Genomic DNA, 15,885 nt, shown 5'->3' with positions numbered 1-15,885 from the left:
AGAGGGAGACACAGAATCGGAAACAGGCTCCAGGCTCCGAGCCATCAGCCCAGAGCCTGACGCGGGGCTCGAACTCACGGACCGCGAGATGGTGACCTGGCTGAAGTCGGACGCTTAACCGACTGCGCCACCCAGGCGCCCCGAGGTTGGATTTAAAAAAAAAAAAAAAAAGAAAGAAAGAAAAGAAAAAGAAAAAAATAGAAAAGGAGACTCATGAGGCTGGAGTTTGGATGATGATGGGAGCATGGTAGAGATAGGACCAGAGTGGAACATCTGTGTGGTGCTTTGGGGGCTGTGCCTGAAGCCTGGGTAAACAAACTGTTCATGTCTTTCAACTGCATTTTTCCCAGGCTGTAGGTCTTCTCCAACAGTGTTTCCATCACTGCTGGCAAATGTTCAATAGTATTTGCCACTGCTGGCAAATACTCAGATAGGTATTGAGATATGGGGTTGAAAGACTCATTCAAGAGAAAGTGCCAAAGTCAATGAACTTCCTTGGACATTCATGATTTCTATATTAGTTATTCCTCATGGGTCACATTGTCTCAGAAAATATAGAGATTCCTTTATAAGGAACTGATGATTCCCACACTTATAATAAATTCACTGATATGGAAAAGAAACTATTGGCTTCTTATTTAGATTATTAATTTAATTAGTTTCAGGTATACAATTGAGTGATTCAACAAATCCATACACTACTCCGTGTTCATCATGATAAATGTACTCTTGGGGCGCCTGGGTGGCGCAGTCGGTTAAGCGTCCGACTTCAGCCAGGTCACGATCTCGCGGTCCGTGAGTTCGAGCCCCGCGTCAGGCTCTGGGCTGATGGCTCGGAGCCTGGAGCCTGTTTCCGATTCTGTGTCTCCCTCTCTCTCTGCCCCTCCCCCGTTCATGCTCTGTCTCTCTCTGTCCCCCCCAAAAAAAAATAAATAAAAAACGTTGAAAAAAAAAATTAAAAAAAAAAATGTACTCTTAATCCCCTTCACCTATTTCCTCCGTACCCCCACCCACCTCCCCTCTGGTAACCATCAGTCTGTTCTCTATATTTAAGAGTCTGTTTTTTGGTTTGTCTCTTTTTCCTTTTTTCTTTTATTTTGTTTCTTAAATTCCACATATGAGTGAAATCATACGGTATTTGTCTTTTCCTGACTGACTTACTTCACTTAGGATTATAGCCTCTAGATCCATCCATGGTGTTGCAAATGGCAAGATTTCATCCATTTTTATGGTTGAGTAATATTCCATTACACACACCACATCTTTATCCATTTATCAGTCAGTGAACATTTGGTGTGCTTCCATAATTTGGCTATTACAAATAATGCTGCAATAAAGATCAGACTATTAATTCCTTTAAAATTAATTTATTGAAAATGCCAACTAAAAAGTGGTTTACCTTATGTATCTAGCAAACTCTAACAAAATGCTTACTGTATGTCAGACACTGTTAGCTCTACTAATAACAACTAAGTTAAACCTCCAAACAACCCTACGGGGTAGGAACTATTATTACCCTGGAACTTCATGTATAAGGATACCAAAGCAGAAAGAACTCGCGAAAACTGAGCAACATTACACAGCGAATATGTTACCGAGTTGGGATGCAAACCGGGTAATCTACTTTTATATCTGTGCACTTACCTATTAAAGCCCACTATCTCTAAAATAAGTTATAATGAACATATTATATTTCAAAGAACTGACATATGAGCTACCTTGTGTTTTATTTGATAGGAGGGAATTTGTAACACTGCAAAGTATTACTTTTCTCTTCAGACAGCGGCATTATTTCCTTTCACCGTATGAAGTGCTTACGTATATTAAAGCATCATTGCTTTTTATCACCTCTCAAAACTGAAAATTTAGCTTAATGCTGATGTGATATAAGCAAATTCTATGACAGATCTAAAATTTCGATTGTGTTCATGAATATTGGAAAGGATGTTTCAATTAGCAAACAATATGTGTGGATCGATAGTAGATTTTAACATACGGATGATTTATATATCATCTTAAATGTTTCATTAAGACATTCATTTCAAAAATTCACCCTCTGTAGCAGTGAGAAAAATTCCTGCCCCTAATAATTAATGGCTAGCAACGATGCTCCTGTCTTTGCTTGCCAATGGACATTACTTATGAAAGAAGGAGGATGAGTTGTCAAACCGTGGTGGCATGCCCTTTGGTAGATTGCTGCTCTTTCTTATTCACAGGTTACAGATTCTGTAGAACCATAGAACAAGGTATGTAAGGCTGTGCCAACAAATATTTGTTAAAACACAGTCTGTCAAAGCAATTTTTTAAATAAGTAGAGTAAGTAATGGAGTATTAATTGGAGGCCAATAGGGTGAAATTATGCTGCTCTAGCTTGCCAAATATATTACCTGTGTGTCAAAAAGAAGAGTTTGTGACCAGCATGTTAGTATTGCATGCCAATAATCAGAGCAGGTGGCCATTAGAGACTTTTGCTAGGAGCCAGAACGTTTTCCCCATGAATAGCTTGGGAAGGTCCAATCACTTACTTCTCCCTGAATTACACATTCTACTTCAGATTGTCAAGGTGCCTGTCCATAATGCCAAGGGGGTGTTTTAGCAATTCTTTCACGGCTGAGAATGATTCACTATGATCAGAATTTTTTAATCTGTTTTATTGGATAAACTCAAAATCTCCGCTTTATTGGATAAATTTAAAATATCTGTTAGGTGTCTTCTTTCTTCTTTACAAACAGCATAATTGAAAGCATTGTTTTGGTAAAATCTTCCCAGAAGACCACATAATCACCATTTAAATTAGTCCTAATTCATTTTACATTTGCTTATTTTACTGTTAACTTTCCCAGAACTGTAATTTTTTTTTTTTTTTTACAATTAGAACATCTGAATTTTAATTACATTACCATCAAGAAGCTCATTAAAGTCACTTAATTGGCAACATTTCCAAAAAAACCTTAGCTGGGTTTAATATATTTTAAAGAGTTACTGTCAAAGTATAATTTCACCATTACAAACAGCTTGGCAACAACATTTGCATAAAGATCTGTCAGTTTCTGAAAAATGCTCAAATGTTGGGAAAATCAGATTCGTTAAGTCGCCTTTACTGAAACAGTCTAGAAATGGAGAAATTGTACATACATTCCTCTTTGTAAGCCCCATAGTACCTAGAGTACTGCCATGCAAAGCATAAGTATTCAAAAAGTGTTTCTGGAAGGAAATAATTCATACATTTTATGCTTTTGGGTAGACTTAATATTTTTTTTTCTAAACCTCAATGCAAGTTCCCTCATTTATGTTAAATTTAACAAAATACCCATTTTCTTACTAGTTCTTTCTCACTCACGTCAGGATATAGGAGATAGTCACCTAGAATTTTGAAACCTTTTAAAATAGCTCTAAGGCTAGCATTGGAGGGCTAACATTTGAGGTCATTTTGAGATGATGAAATTTTTTACGGTTTCCTTCTTACACATGTTAGAATCCCACCCCTATAGCACTGATATCATTTAAACTTGCATTGTAGTTACATTCATTTTTCACCTTTATAAGGCTTTAGGTTTTGCCCATAAGCCTGCATTTTGTTTAACATGCATGTCTTTTGGGGAGGTGGAGGGTCAACTTTAGTACCTAAAACAGTGGCTTGCAATTATATCTGTTGAATGGATGAATGAAAATCTCAAGTTTGTGATCTATGAAGCATGATGATAGTTTGCAGTATTAGTTAGGGTGTTGGGACACCCTCCTCCCCAAATCTCATATATAGGAATAAAATGTGGTCAAAGGATAATTATTACTACAATTCGCTTCCTACAAATAGAAAAGGAAAGATGTTTTTAATTTTCCCTTTTGGTTTGGTATTTCCTATTAAATCTTTCCCTTTGGTAATTTATGTATCTTTTATCTTCTACCCCAAAAGAAGAGTCTAGTAAAGCTGTATAAAATGTGAACATTAAAAACAAAACAAAAACAAAACACCTGCCTCACAAATTACTGCCTTGCTCTTCACTGTATCCTTAAAGTCTTGCACAGTGACTGGTATACAGATAGACTCAACAAATACTTGTTGAATGAATGAATGAATACATAAACATATGCTGAATGTCCTGAGGAGCACCTGGATGACCCTACCTGAGGAGGTCAGGGAAGGCTTTAGCAACAGTGATGGAGAAAAAGGAATCTTCCGTGAACACAGAGGCATTCGCTCATTTATCAATCAGTGAGCTTCCACCATATGCTATGTTCCCAGATATGGTCTGTGAAGATTCCGAGGATAGCATCATCCAATAGCACTTTCTGTGATGAGGGAAATATTCTACATTTAATATCTACAATATTATTTTGTAGACCGTGGAGAATACTGGAGGCTTCCACCTGGAATAATGACACAGTTCGGTTTGTCTTTTAGAAGTGGCCTCTGTGGCAGTGGGGACAAAGGCGTGAGGTGGGAGACCACTTACTGCATGTTGATATTAAATTACAGCTTTGCAAATTCCACAAAGGCAGAAAAGACCTTGAAAGAACGAGATTTTCTTATTCTTTGCTCTTGCTCTGTTGTCTCCCTTGATAGGGTATCAGGAAAGGACCGTTGCTTATTCTTTTCCCCCAGTTGGGGAGAATGGATGATGAGAATATTACGAGTAAATCTTGGCTTGCTTCGGAGGCTATTCCACGCAGAACAAAACGGGGAGGTAATAGCTTCTCTCTGCCCCGCAGGGCATCAGCAGTTGCATAGATGTGGGGAGGAGGGGCGATGGCCCATTCTAAATCTGTGTGGGTGTTACCCAAGCCCCGTGACAAAGCATCCCTTCCTGAAAGGTGAGGTGGCACTATGTGGCCTGCGTGGGAGTCATGATTTCAGAAAGCAGTAGTGGAGAGAGAGCTGGACAAAGAAATATGTGACAATTCTAGAAGAGTCTGTGGTCTATGGTCTGAGGCCCCTTCCTGCTGTAATGCTCCATGCCTGGATTGGTTCTTCTGGTTGTAGAACATAAGAGAAGGGATAACGGTCTTCTGCCTGCAATGAGGAAGAATCAAGCTAGAGGTGGGGAGAAATCATCTAGAGCAATCTAGTGCCAGGGAACACATCAATGAAAAGTCCCCTAGGGAGTGGCTTCATGGCCACTTCCAACATTCATTTAAGAAATATCTTCGGTGACCTGGATCTTTTTAACTCTGTGGCAACCACAGTGATGGAAGCCTCCCATAATTTTCTAATTGACGGGGACTGTTACTGGTGGAGTATCACCTTCGTGATTGCAAGCATTATGGCTTTTTTTTTCTTTATTCAAAATGAGCTCGATAATGTAGAATTCAAACCCCAGAAAAATCTCATCGATACAACACTTTTCCTTTCTGGCTGTCAATCTCCATTTTATTTAATTTTTTTGCTGTTTTAGTTTTGTGTGGCTCAGTAATCTGCAGGCAGTTAGCATCACTAATTCTTAAAAGAGATACAAAATAGAAATGTTTCCAAATTTGAAGCATTTATTAAAAGGAGCTTGAATTTAAAATTCAGACTTTATCCTTATCAAATGCTTTTGGCCACATTGAAGAAATTTGGGAGAAATTTAAGAAACATTTCTTGGAGGGACAGCATAGAGGGTAAACATCAGGATGACTCTGCAGAATGCATCCCAAACTTGATTTCTGAACAATGCTTTTGCATACCCTGAGCTACTCATTCCAGCATCTGGAATTCTAATTACAAAAATCCCAAACTCTTGGGTTCTTCTCCTCCATAACCACCTAATATTATTCATGTGCTTGCTTAGTGTAAGCATTTTTTTTTCTGTAATAAAACCGGAGTCTGAAATTAATTCACACAGACAAAATAATAGCACTTTAACTTCTGACTTTATTATTTTCCGCAAATAAACAGGTGATGAAACATTGTCTGTGTCCAAAGCAAAAGGCATGGTTGCCTCTCCTCTTCTTTCACAGAGTGCCAGAAAATGTAAACAATCTTTAGGAGGTTGAACTTCTGAGTTTTAATTTTCTGCCAGCCTTTAGAACATCATTCATTTGTTTGTTTGTACCAGGATTTAACAGCAGAAAGAGTAAAACAAGCAAATGGTCGGAGGCATTTATATGAAGTGTTCAGACTGCGATACAGACTTGCGTCTGCATCATTTTTAGTCAGACAAAGAAAAACACTGCTTTAGGAAGTGGGTCATGTGGGTGTATAAGTGCTTCGTGGACAGGCCGGAAATGCCATGGTTCTGGTCAGAGTACCACTGAAACACAAAGGACAGAAGCCTCTGTTACAACTACAGGCACATGATGCATCTAGCTTTGACTTACACATGCTCTCAGGTCCTGGTAATTTTTCTAATATTGTGGTTGAAATTCTACTTAAGCACGCTCAAATAACTAAACTAGCTTACACGTAAGCATTTAGAACAGGAAGGTATGAAAGCCTTCTATTAACCCTCACTGTTCTCTCACATTCTTTAAGCTGAGATTTTAGATCTTGGTGGCTGAGCTTTAACAGTGGCCAGCATCCCGGGGGGGGGGGGGGGCGGGGGGGATCCGGAGGCAGGCATGGGTTCCAGAGCTGGTGTGTTGGGTCTATTACTTTGCTTCTCTGGAGCTTGGTTTCTTCATTTGAAAAATGAGGAGGTTGGATTTGATTTCCTCTGAGGCTCCTTCTAGCTCAAAAATTCCACGAGGCTTTTAGCCTCTGAATCCAATTCCTGTCTGCTGCAGGAAATCCACAACACATATAACTGTAAACACCTTTTATAGGAGTTAAACATAGTATCATTAAAAACACCCAGGGAGACGGCATTATAAATTTAAACTTCATTGTTGGGGAGATGCTGGTAAGATGATTGTTTTCACTGAATAAAGGTAGATCGTGGTCGTGATGGAATGCTCCACATACTCATCAGGTGAATTTATGTTGGGGGGGGAGGGTCACAATAAAAAAGACCAGAAAAACCTCACGTCCGCCTTTGTAAATTATTTTTAAAAACCAAATTTCCAAAAATGAGGGTTTCCTTTTCTAGGTTCTTATTCAGGAAAAGCAAGTGAGGGGGAACTTATGCTCACCGAAGGGGGGAAACAGCTGTCAGGGGTTGTCTCCCTTGCCGTGGTTTTCACCTTACTTTTCTCTCTGCTGTCATTTCCTATTCCTCATGCAACCTTGATTTTACAGCTAGCTCATTCATTCCTTCACTCGGTGAAAACACCAGCTCGTGTGCTGGGCCAGGCATGTGTCAGGTGCTGAGAACACACAGATGAAAGGGCTCTCTGAGCGGAGCCGCCTGACTTCCGGGAGCCTCGGAGGCCTCTGGTAACATTCCATGATTGCTTCTTACTGGGTAAACAGAGACTTTTAGCTGCTTTGGGTCTCCCGGCCTTTGTGGGGACTCTAAGTATGTAGCTACACTTATGTAAGCAGGATCGCAGAACTATTGGATTTTGAGCTAGAAGATCAGCTCATCTCACGGATGCCTTTATTTCATATATGACTCAACTAGGATCCCTGGAGGTGACATGGCTTGCTTAGTGTCCTTCAGTGAGTTCATGAAAGATCTGAGACCCATCTGCTAATGTTCTGCCCACTCTACCCTACAGCCAGTTTGCCAGGTTTCAGTAAAAAGTAATAATTATAATCAAAAAATAAGATTCTTCCTTTTAGCTTACGGGTCTAAGGCCGTGAACATGAGTAAAACGAAATTATGTACCATTGCCTGGAAATCCACTTGTGCATTAACCAGAGCTTTAGCAATCTGTGCTGAGTTTTGAAAGTGCACATTATCTGCAACAAAGAGAGAGAGTTAAAGTGCTGCTAAATACCAGAAAGCACAGAGTGACAATGTACCGCCTGGAAATGAACACCGACAATTATCTAGTCATGCAGTTGACATTGTCAGCAGTGAGTAATCACACTCATTTATGGAAATGTCCCTGACTCTTAGGTACTGACCCTGAGCATAGGCATAGGAGGATGCTTAATGTTTCTTAAACAAAGTGATGTTGGCTCAGTATTTTTATGTGTAAGAGTCTTGCTTAAACCTCACCATCTGCTGTTCCGTGGATGAGAAGATAGTCTACATTTCTGAAATATTCTGCTCTTGCCATCACAGTTGAATTCTGGAAAAGAGGAAAAATTAACATTTTAGTTGCTGCAAGTTCTAATAGAAAACTAGCTAAATCATTGTGCGATGGACTTAGCACCAATACTGAAATTATGTATTGCTTTGGTTGATAAATATTTAAGAGTCAGAGCAACACATTTTCATCATCATTTGCATTACTTCCATCTGATTCCTAGTTTGAAAAACGGAAAGTTTATGTGTCATATGTTACATATGAGTGAGACCTTAGGCATAGATGATGCCCGCTCAAGCTGTGTGGGGGTTGGGGGTGGGCAGCACGATGGGGAAAAGGGAGGTGAGGGAAGGGAGGATGGGGAAAGAAAGAAGAGAATCCAAAGAGAGTAAATTTCTTTCTAGGGAGGTGTTTTGCAGCTAACAAAAGATCATCGCATTTGCCTGGGGCCCCAGCAAGAGTGTAAACTCTGAATGACTGCTTCAAAAGTATGTGGCACATACTGGAACTCAGTTAATGACCTAAATTAAACAGAACATGCTTACTTTATAGTGCTCAAGATTATCGTCCTTTGTTGGGAGGCCCATGAATCGCTCCGTGTAGATAGATGCTGTAAAACATATAAGAACATGTTGTTTGCATGTGAAATGGTTCATTTCACTAACCAGCAAGACCCCTCAGTTTGAGAACTGCTCACCACTTTCCCCTGTGGAGCTGCTGAGGAAGGTTCTTGCTTTCCTTTACTGTAATGCTCCACCCAAGTCATTTGCTCTGCAATTTGCCTCAGTAGGGCTGGCGAAGCAAAGGAGGAAACAGGAACAGCTAACACGAGAAAGGATGCTCTTAAGTTTTTTCTCTTCTACCCAAAGCCCTTCCGTGGGGGCAGGGTGGGGGGGGGTGTGGAAATGTTGAGCTAGGGAGGACCTTATGGGATGACCTCATTATATTTTAAAAGAAATCACAAATGCAGCTGTCTCTAGTACTTTTATTGGTGTCTTACTGTGGGGTGGAACTGTGTCCCCCAAATCCTCCTCTCCCAACACACACACACACACACACACACTTTTTTTTTTTCTGAATAAAGATTCCCTCCAAGTTATAGTGGCTTCATTTCTATCCCAGCACAGGGACGAGGATCTGATGAAAGCTAGTTTTTGTTCAATTATTAGAGTTAATTCCGACTGATCATCCTGCGTTAATGTTAATCATAAAAATAGGCACACACGGGAGGTGTACTTCTCAACAAATTTTGGTTTGTTTTTTGTTTTGATTTCTGGAGCAAAGGAACTGGCAGCTGCAAACTGTGGTGTGGAGGTGAATAGCGGTGGCTCTGCCTAACTTTGCATACAATGTGCTTAAAAGCCAGACCTGCTGCACCTGTGTGCCTGCGAAAACAAAGAGCTGGCTCTGGTTCTAGAGGTTTGGTTTAGCAGGAGGCACAAGGTGTTGGGGGAGAGACTAACATACTGGGTTTTAGAAGAGTCCTTCCTCATTCTTAAGATTTCTTTGATTGCTGCAACATGATTATAATGAATCATATAAACAACCTCGTTTATAGATTGTATTTTCCCCAGTGAAGCTGGGGTGAATTTTACTGCATAATTTGTTTTCCTAGCAACCTCAAATATAGAGTAATTATGTGTTAAATGTTTTCGCAGCAACATTTATGAAATGTTTCCATACCGTAATATTCCCAGCTGGAGACAGGAGCCACTGCTATCCCACATTTGAAAAGACCGGTTCCTGAAGCAAGGGCCAGTGATGAAACATAGCCTCCGTAGGACTGTGGAGACATCATTGCAAGTCAGTCCCAGATTTGCTTTCAGAAACTCTCCAAGATAGTTTTATAGCAACTCCTCTCACAATAAGTACTCATGGGCGCCGGGGATGTGCATGGGGTAGATTAAATGTCTATCTTGCACTCTTGGCAGTGACTTCCACCTGACACAGCATAATTTCACCCCTAGTAAACTAAAAATACTTGGTGTGCTAATCAGAGCATGGCAGGGGCAGTTTAAGAGATATTTATAATTGTAATTTTTCTGCCAAAATTCTTTCCTCCATATTTTTCCAAAGAAGACCTTGCCAGAGCAAAACCAGGATTTTACTTGAAAGAAATGCACAAAGAAAGCAGATTATTGCCCAAATGGAAAAGCGAGATACTTCTCACAGCTTGCAAAAGTCCCAGGAGGCAGAACTCACATCTGTGTATTAACTTATTTGTTTTCATAATAGAACAATAAGGGAAGGACATATGAATCTTCTGGATATTGAAGAAATGGCCAGAATTTGGGTATAATGTAGTGTTATATATTCTGCTCTGAAGATTTCTGGCAAAGCAGCTCAAAGGAGGAAAAGCCATTGTAAAGTCTTACATAGCCCCCCACAAATTTAATGGAAGAACAAAGACATGCAAAAGGGGATACAAATGGCACAGTCAGGAGTAGGGTTAACTCTCATCAAGTTTCTTCCCCAAGGAATCAAATAGGTGGCTCACGAATGTGACCCTGACAACAGGAGATGTCTGCCTGTGTCACCTGGATATTTGAACCTTTTCCTAAAACTGAAGAAAAGAACACAATAAGGTGGCATCTCTCCCTGGAAGTCAAAGGTAGAAACATGCCTGAGAGAGATGCTTCTCCTGGGAATGTGGACTAAACAGTGCCCAGGGTCCTGAGCCCTCCAAAATGTGTGTGCTAGATTAAGAAGTGATTCTCAGTGCATATTCTTGCCCCAACACAGGAAGGTTCCCACAAGTCACAAGAGAACAGTGGGACTTTCCAACTAGAAATGTAATGTGTCTTGTACTTAGGACCTTATAACCACAAGCCTCTGGGAGCTATTCCCTTAGATCAGCAGATCTTATCACCCTTTGCCAACAGAAAAGTCAGTCTTTAGAAAGAGGGTGAAAGAGTGAGTGGGAGAGCTTTATAGAGTGAGAGACAACGGGCAGACAGACAGACCGACATGGTAGTGAGGGCAGGTCAGTAGCAAGGGTCTATTCTCTTTCTTTTTTTTTAAAGCTTAGTTATTTATTTTGAGAGGGGGGATGGTAGAGAGAGAAGGAGAGCGAGAATCCCAAGCAGGATCCAGACTCTCAGCCCGGAGCCTGACGTGGGGCTCGAACTCACAAACTGTGAGATCATGACCTGAGTTGAAATCAATATTCAGCCGCTTAACTTGACTGAGCTACCCAGGCGCCCCAGCAAGGGTCTATTCTTAACCTGTGAAATACATGGTATGGGGCGGGGGGGCGGTAAGCTAAACAATCTTGCTGAATTGATGAGTTCAAGGAAGAATTCTTTGACTAGTTTACAGTTGTAGGTTTCCAGTTCTGAAGAATTTTATGGAGGACCCTTGGCTACAAAACACAGTATAGAAGAAGCATCTCCAATTATATCATGGCCTCCTTAGAGAAGACTAAAACATGTTTTAATAGGGGAAATATATTTTAAAAATGGAAGGAACATTGGGTTTAAAAATCTTTTGGGTAAGTGAAAATTTTCACTTATAAAAATGATTTGTTTTAATTAGTAGGTTAGCAATGACTATTACTGAAACGGGAGTTCTTTCCTTCTTTCTTTCAGTTTTAGGTTCAAAGACAGTAAAGTAAGCCTGAGTTAGAAATATTATCATTTGTGGTTTTATTGGAAAACTGTGTTCACTACAGGTAACAACAGTGGGTCCCGCTGAAATAGCATGAAATAAGATTTGAAATCAAAGGCGCTTCTATATAGTGAAAAGGGTTTTGAACATTTCTGTTTGAAATCTTACAAGTTATGAATCTGTATCTACCCAGTGATTAGATAATAATGCTGTATCTAAATAAAATTTCCGTGTTTGCAGGATGAATACAAATTGTCTCTAGGAATTTGTAAGAGCAAAACTGGTGTAGCAGCAGCACAACAAAAGTAGGTGTTCTTTAAATTCTCAGGCAGCTTAGAAAAGCTATTCCTATTGTAGAAATGAAGAGGAAATAAAATAAACCCGAGTTGACTTTTTTCTGCTCTCCCATGGGTGGGGCTCCAAGGCAGAGTGGGTGGCTGTCGCAAGAAAGGAACCCACGGAGCAGATTGGCCATGAGAATTCTAGAATTTTGTCCTTTGCACTTAGATGCCTTGCCATTTTGTTTAAATGAAGGATATCTTTAAAAACATTCTTAGAAGGGCACAGAATTTTGAAGGGTTTATAGAACACTCTTATGTGAGCCATAATGTACATTGGAACATTTTACCTACAGGCGATAATAATAGATAGTTAATGTTTGTATGGCCAAGGCTGTTGTGACCTTCTTTGAGGACCCACAACTTTGCTTCCCTTCTCCCACCTCAGATGTCCCTCTGCTTGTTGGCTCTCCTAATGTTTTCTGGAGCCTCCAAGCGTGATCTAGTCCCAGGACCTTCACAAATGCTGCTGCCCTCTGCCTAGAACACTCTAGAACTCTGCCTAGAACACTGCTTAGAACATATCTCCGAATATGGGCAGGGCTCACTTCCTCCCCACTTCAAGTCTTAACTCAAAGAGTCTCACCCGTCCTTCTCATCTATAATTGCACCAACCCTGCTTCATGCTCCTTTCTTGTTTTGGCTTGGTTTCCACCAGGGCATTTTATCATTTAACATCTTATTCATTTTACTTATTTATCTTGCTTGCTGTCTTTCTTCCCAACCATTCCTAACTCCACAAAGGTCGACATTTTCATCTGTCTTGTGACCAAAGGTATCCCCAGCCCTGAGAATAAGGCCTGGAACACAGAAGGGAATAGACTAAATATTTGACGAATATGTGACTTTCCTATTAACTCAGCTAATCTTCACAATGACTTGGTGAGGAAATCAGGGCTGCATTTCATGATGAGGAAATTGAGGTTCGGAGTGAACGTAGAGGACTCTTGGAGTCATGAAACAGCAGAGCCGGGACTCAAAGCGAGGACACCTTCCTCTACAACCCATGACTTTCCGCTCCGTCCTTGCACTAGGGCAAACCTCTTTGGGGAACTTTAAGTTTGGAGTCTAATGTAGTCTCATTAGAGGTGCATTTGTCCTACTTTTACATCGCTGATCGCACATAGCAATTCAAATTGCTTATAATTAGTCACTGGAAGAGAAAGGAACTAAGATTAAATCATGAACTAATGCTTATTCAACACCACCTGGCTAGGCCTATATTAACAAAGCAAGGCCCATAAATGAGGTTGTTATTCTAATAATTTAGGCAAAACCCCTGCTGCTCTTCAATTGTCAGAATAATTACTTCAATTTTTCTTCAAATAAACCAGTGTTTTGCAACCTCAGCACTGCTGACATTTTAGGCTGGGTAATTCTTTTTTGTGGGGAGCTGTCCTGTGCATTGTGAGATATTTAACAGCATCTCTGGCCCCTACTCACTAGATGCCAGTAGCACTCTCCCAGTTGTGACAACCAAAAATGACTCCAGACATTGCCAAATGTCCCCTGAGGGACAAAATTGCCTAGTTAAGAACCAGTTATAACAGACACTCCCTAGGCATAGTGTTGGGTGCACAGTGGATATCTAATAAAACTAAAAACAGGGCTCCTGGACTTTGATTTGTGTGAGCCAGAAAAATAAAAGGGTAAGATAAAAATGCCTCTTCTCCCCTTCTTAATCAGGATAATGGAGGGAAATGCAGGATTTTCATCTTATTCACCCACTGACTACCAAAAATTTATGTGGTTAGCTGCAGTATGTTTCTCAGACCACTCTGGCGCCTAACACTTCATGCAAACAGATATTTCCTTCCTTGATATGAAACAATAATAGCTAAGCAATGCTCATGGTCGTTCTCAATATCTTCCTCTTTCCAGTCTTCAGTGTCTTGCAGGCTCCTGCTTATTATACTAGAAAAGAGCACTTGAACCTCTTCCCACCTCATACCTCACTGCCTAAATTCAGGCCGTGGGCATTGGTTGCCCATATTACTGCTCACCTAGCTCCTTGGCTCACTCCTTCTCCTACCTCATATCTTCCTTCGCTCTGCAGCCAACAGGATCTTCCTAAGACACCAATTCTATTCCCTACTGACTTCAAGAGCGCATCTCAAAAAAGTATCCGTGGAATCAAATACTTTTTGGTAATACTGTTAATCGAAATCTCTCCTTCACAGAGCCAGCACACACTATTATGTAGACTTTATAATTTACCAAATTATTAGACCAGATAAACTTTTCCTGAAAAATCCCTTGGTACTAATAAGATACATGTGGGGGGACACCGACTTCTAGGATTAAATTTAGTTTAAACAACATCATCAATATATGAGATAGCCAAGTATTATGCCAAACGTTTGAGAAACAAATCTAGAAACAGATGAAGTCCATTCCCTCGATGAGCTTACATTTTCATAGGAGAAACCAATAGACAGACAAGATAAACCATGGTAATTCCCAGAAGAGCAGTAAAAAGAACTATTGGAGGACAAAGAAAGTCATGTCTGAGTTGGGTTTTATTTTTTTTTTTTCAACGTTTTTTTATTTATTTTTGGGACAGAGAGAGACAGAGCATGAACAGGGGAGGGGCAGAGAGAGAGGGAGACACAGAATCGGAAACAGGCTCCAGGCTCCAAGCCATCAGCCCAGAGCCTGACGCGGGGCTCGAACTCACGGACCGCGAGATCGTGACCTGGCTGAAGTCGGACGCTTAACCGACTGCGCCACCCAGGGGCCCCTAAGTTGGGTTTTAAAGAATAAGTGAGTTTTCCATTTCAGAGGAAGAGGAGGGGGATGGAAGAAGATGGACACATTGCAGGTACAAGGAGCAGGATTCACAAAAACATGGGAGTGAGGAAGCACAGACATGAGTCAAATTATTCATAAGGCATGGGGAAAAGTGGAAAGAGATGAGGCTGGAAAAGCAGGTTTCAGCCAGCTTGTCATGGGCTTTGCATGCTAGGAAATATATTTGGGCACCAGGTCAAGGTTGATGTGTACATTAGAAAATGTACAAGCATATAAGCAGAAAAGCAACATGGTAAATTCCCGTTTTGGAACAATAACTTCATTAGCAACATTGCAGCTTGTGAAGTCAAAGCAGGAAGGCTAGTTCAGAGGCAACTGAACTACCCAACCCATGGTCCTTGGACCAAAGGAATCAGCATCACTTGTGATCTTGTGGGAAATGCAAATCCTCGGGCCTCACCAGGGAGTACTGAATCAGAATCTCTGGTGGTAGGGCCCTAGAACCTGTTTCAATAAGTTCTTCAGGTGATGCTTATGTAAGCTAAAGTTTGAGAAGGTCTGATCTAAATTACATATGAAGAAACTTGGACTAAAGCACTGGCTGTGGGCATGACGAGAACAGATTTAAATGTTTGAAGGTAGAATTGATAGATCTTACTAACCACTGGAGTGTTGGAGCTGGGGAGCAGGAGAAGTTGCAGATAGCTCTGAACTTATTATTTGGGTGACTAGGTGTGTGGTGAGGTCCTTTAATAAAGATGAGGACTTGTTTTAAGTAGACTATAACAAGTTTAGCTTGTGTGAGTTAAGCCTGAGCCTCTTCTAAGACATTGATTTGGGATAGATGACCAGTGAGCATTTGAAATGTGGAGCTGAGAAGAGAGGTGGGGGCTAGTGGCAGGGATCTGACTGTCATCACCATTTTTGAAATTACCTGGGTGTCACCAAGGAAGTGAAAAACAATGAGAGCCAAGGTCAGATCCTGAAAATCACCAACATTTTTAAAAAAATGAATGGAGTGTAATGATGATGGAGACATAGAAAAATAAGAGAAATGTCTGCAAAGCCATGGAGAGAGCCTATTCTTCTCTATGCAGTCTAAAAGTCCTCCTGTTATCTGGCTACCTATCTATCCAAA

At 40.6% G+C, this 15,885-nt stretch overlaps 1 protein-coding gene across 1 annotated transcript in view; it reads right to left on the bottom strand.

Annotated features, from left to right (window-relative positions):
• Positions 1 to 6,001: 6,001 nt before the first annotated feature.
• Positions 6,002 to 15,885, bottom strand: part of FAP (fibroblast activation protein alpha) — a 73,661-nt gene continuing 63,777 nt past the window's right edge. Inside the window, 5 exon segments of the mRNA XM_049615588.1 lie at positions 6,002 to 6,230; positions 7,686 to 7,759; positions 8,022 to 8,094; positions 8,598 to 8,662; positions 9,736 to 9,835. Coding sequence (XP_049471545.1) covers positions 6,129 to 6,230; positions 7,686 to 7,759; positions 8,022 to 8,094; positions 8,598 to 8,662; positions 9,736 to 9,835 — 414 coding nt within the window. The 3' untranslated portion in view covers positions 6,002 to 6,128.

This window comes from Panthera uncia, assembly GCF_023721935.1.
Source record: "Panthera uncia isolate 11264 chromosome C1 unlocalized genomic scaffold, Puncia_PCG_1.0 HiC_scaffold_3, whole genome shotgun sequence".
Classification (NCBI taxonomy): Eukaryota; Metazoa; Chordata; class Mammalia; order Carnivora; family Felidae; genus Panthera; species Panthera uncia.
The sequence above is the reverse complement of the archived record's forward strand: the minus strand, read 5'-3'. Positions and strand labels throughout refer to the sequence as shown.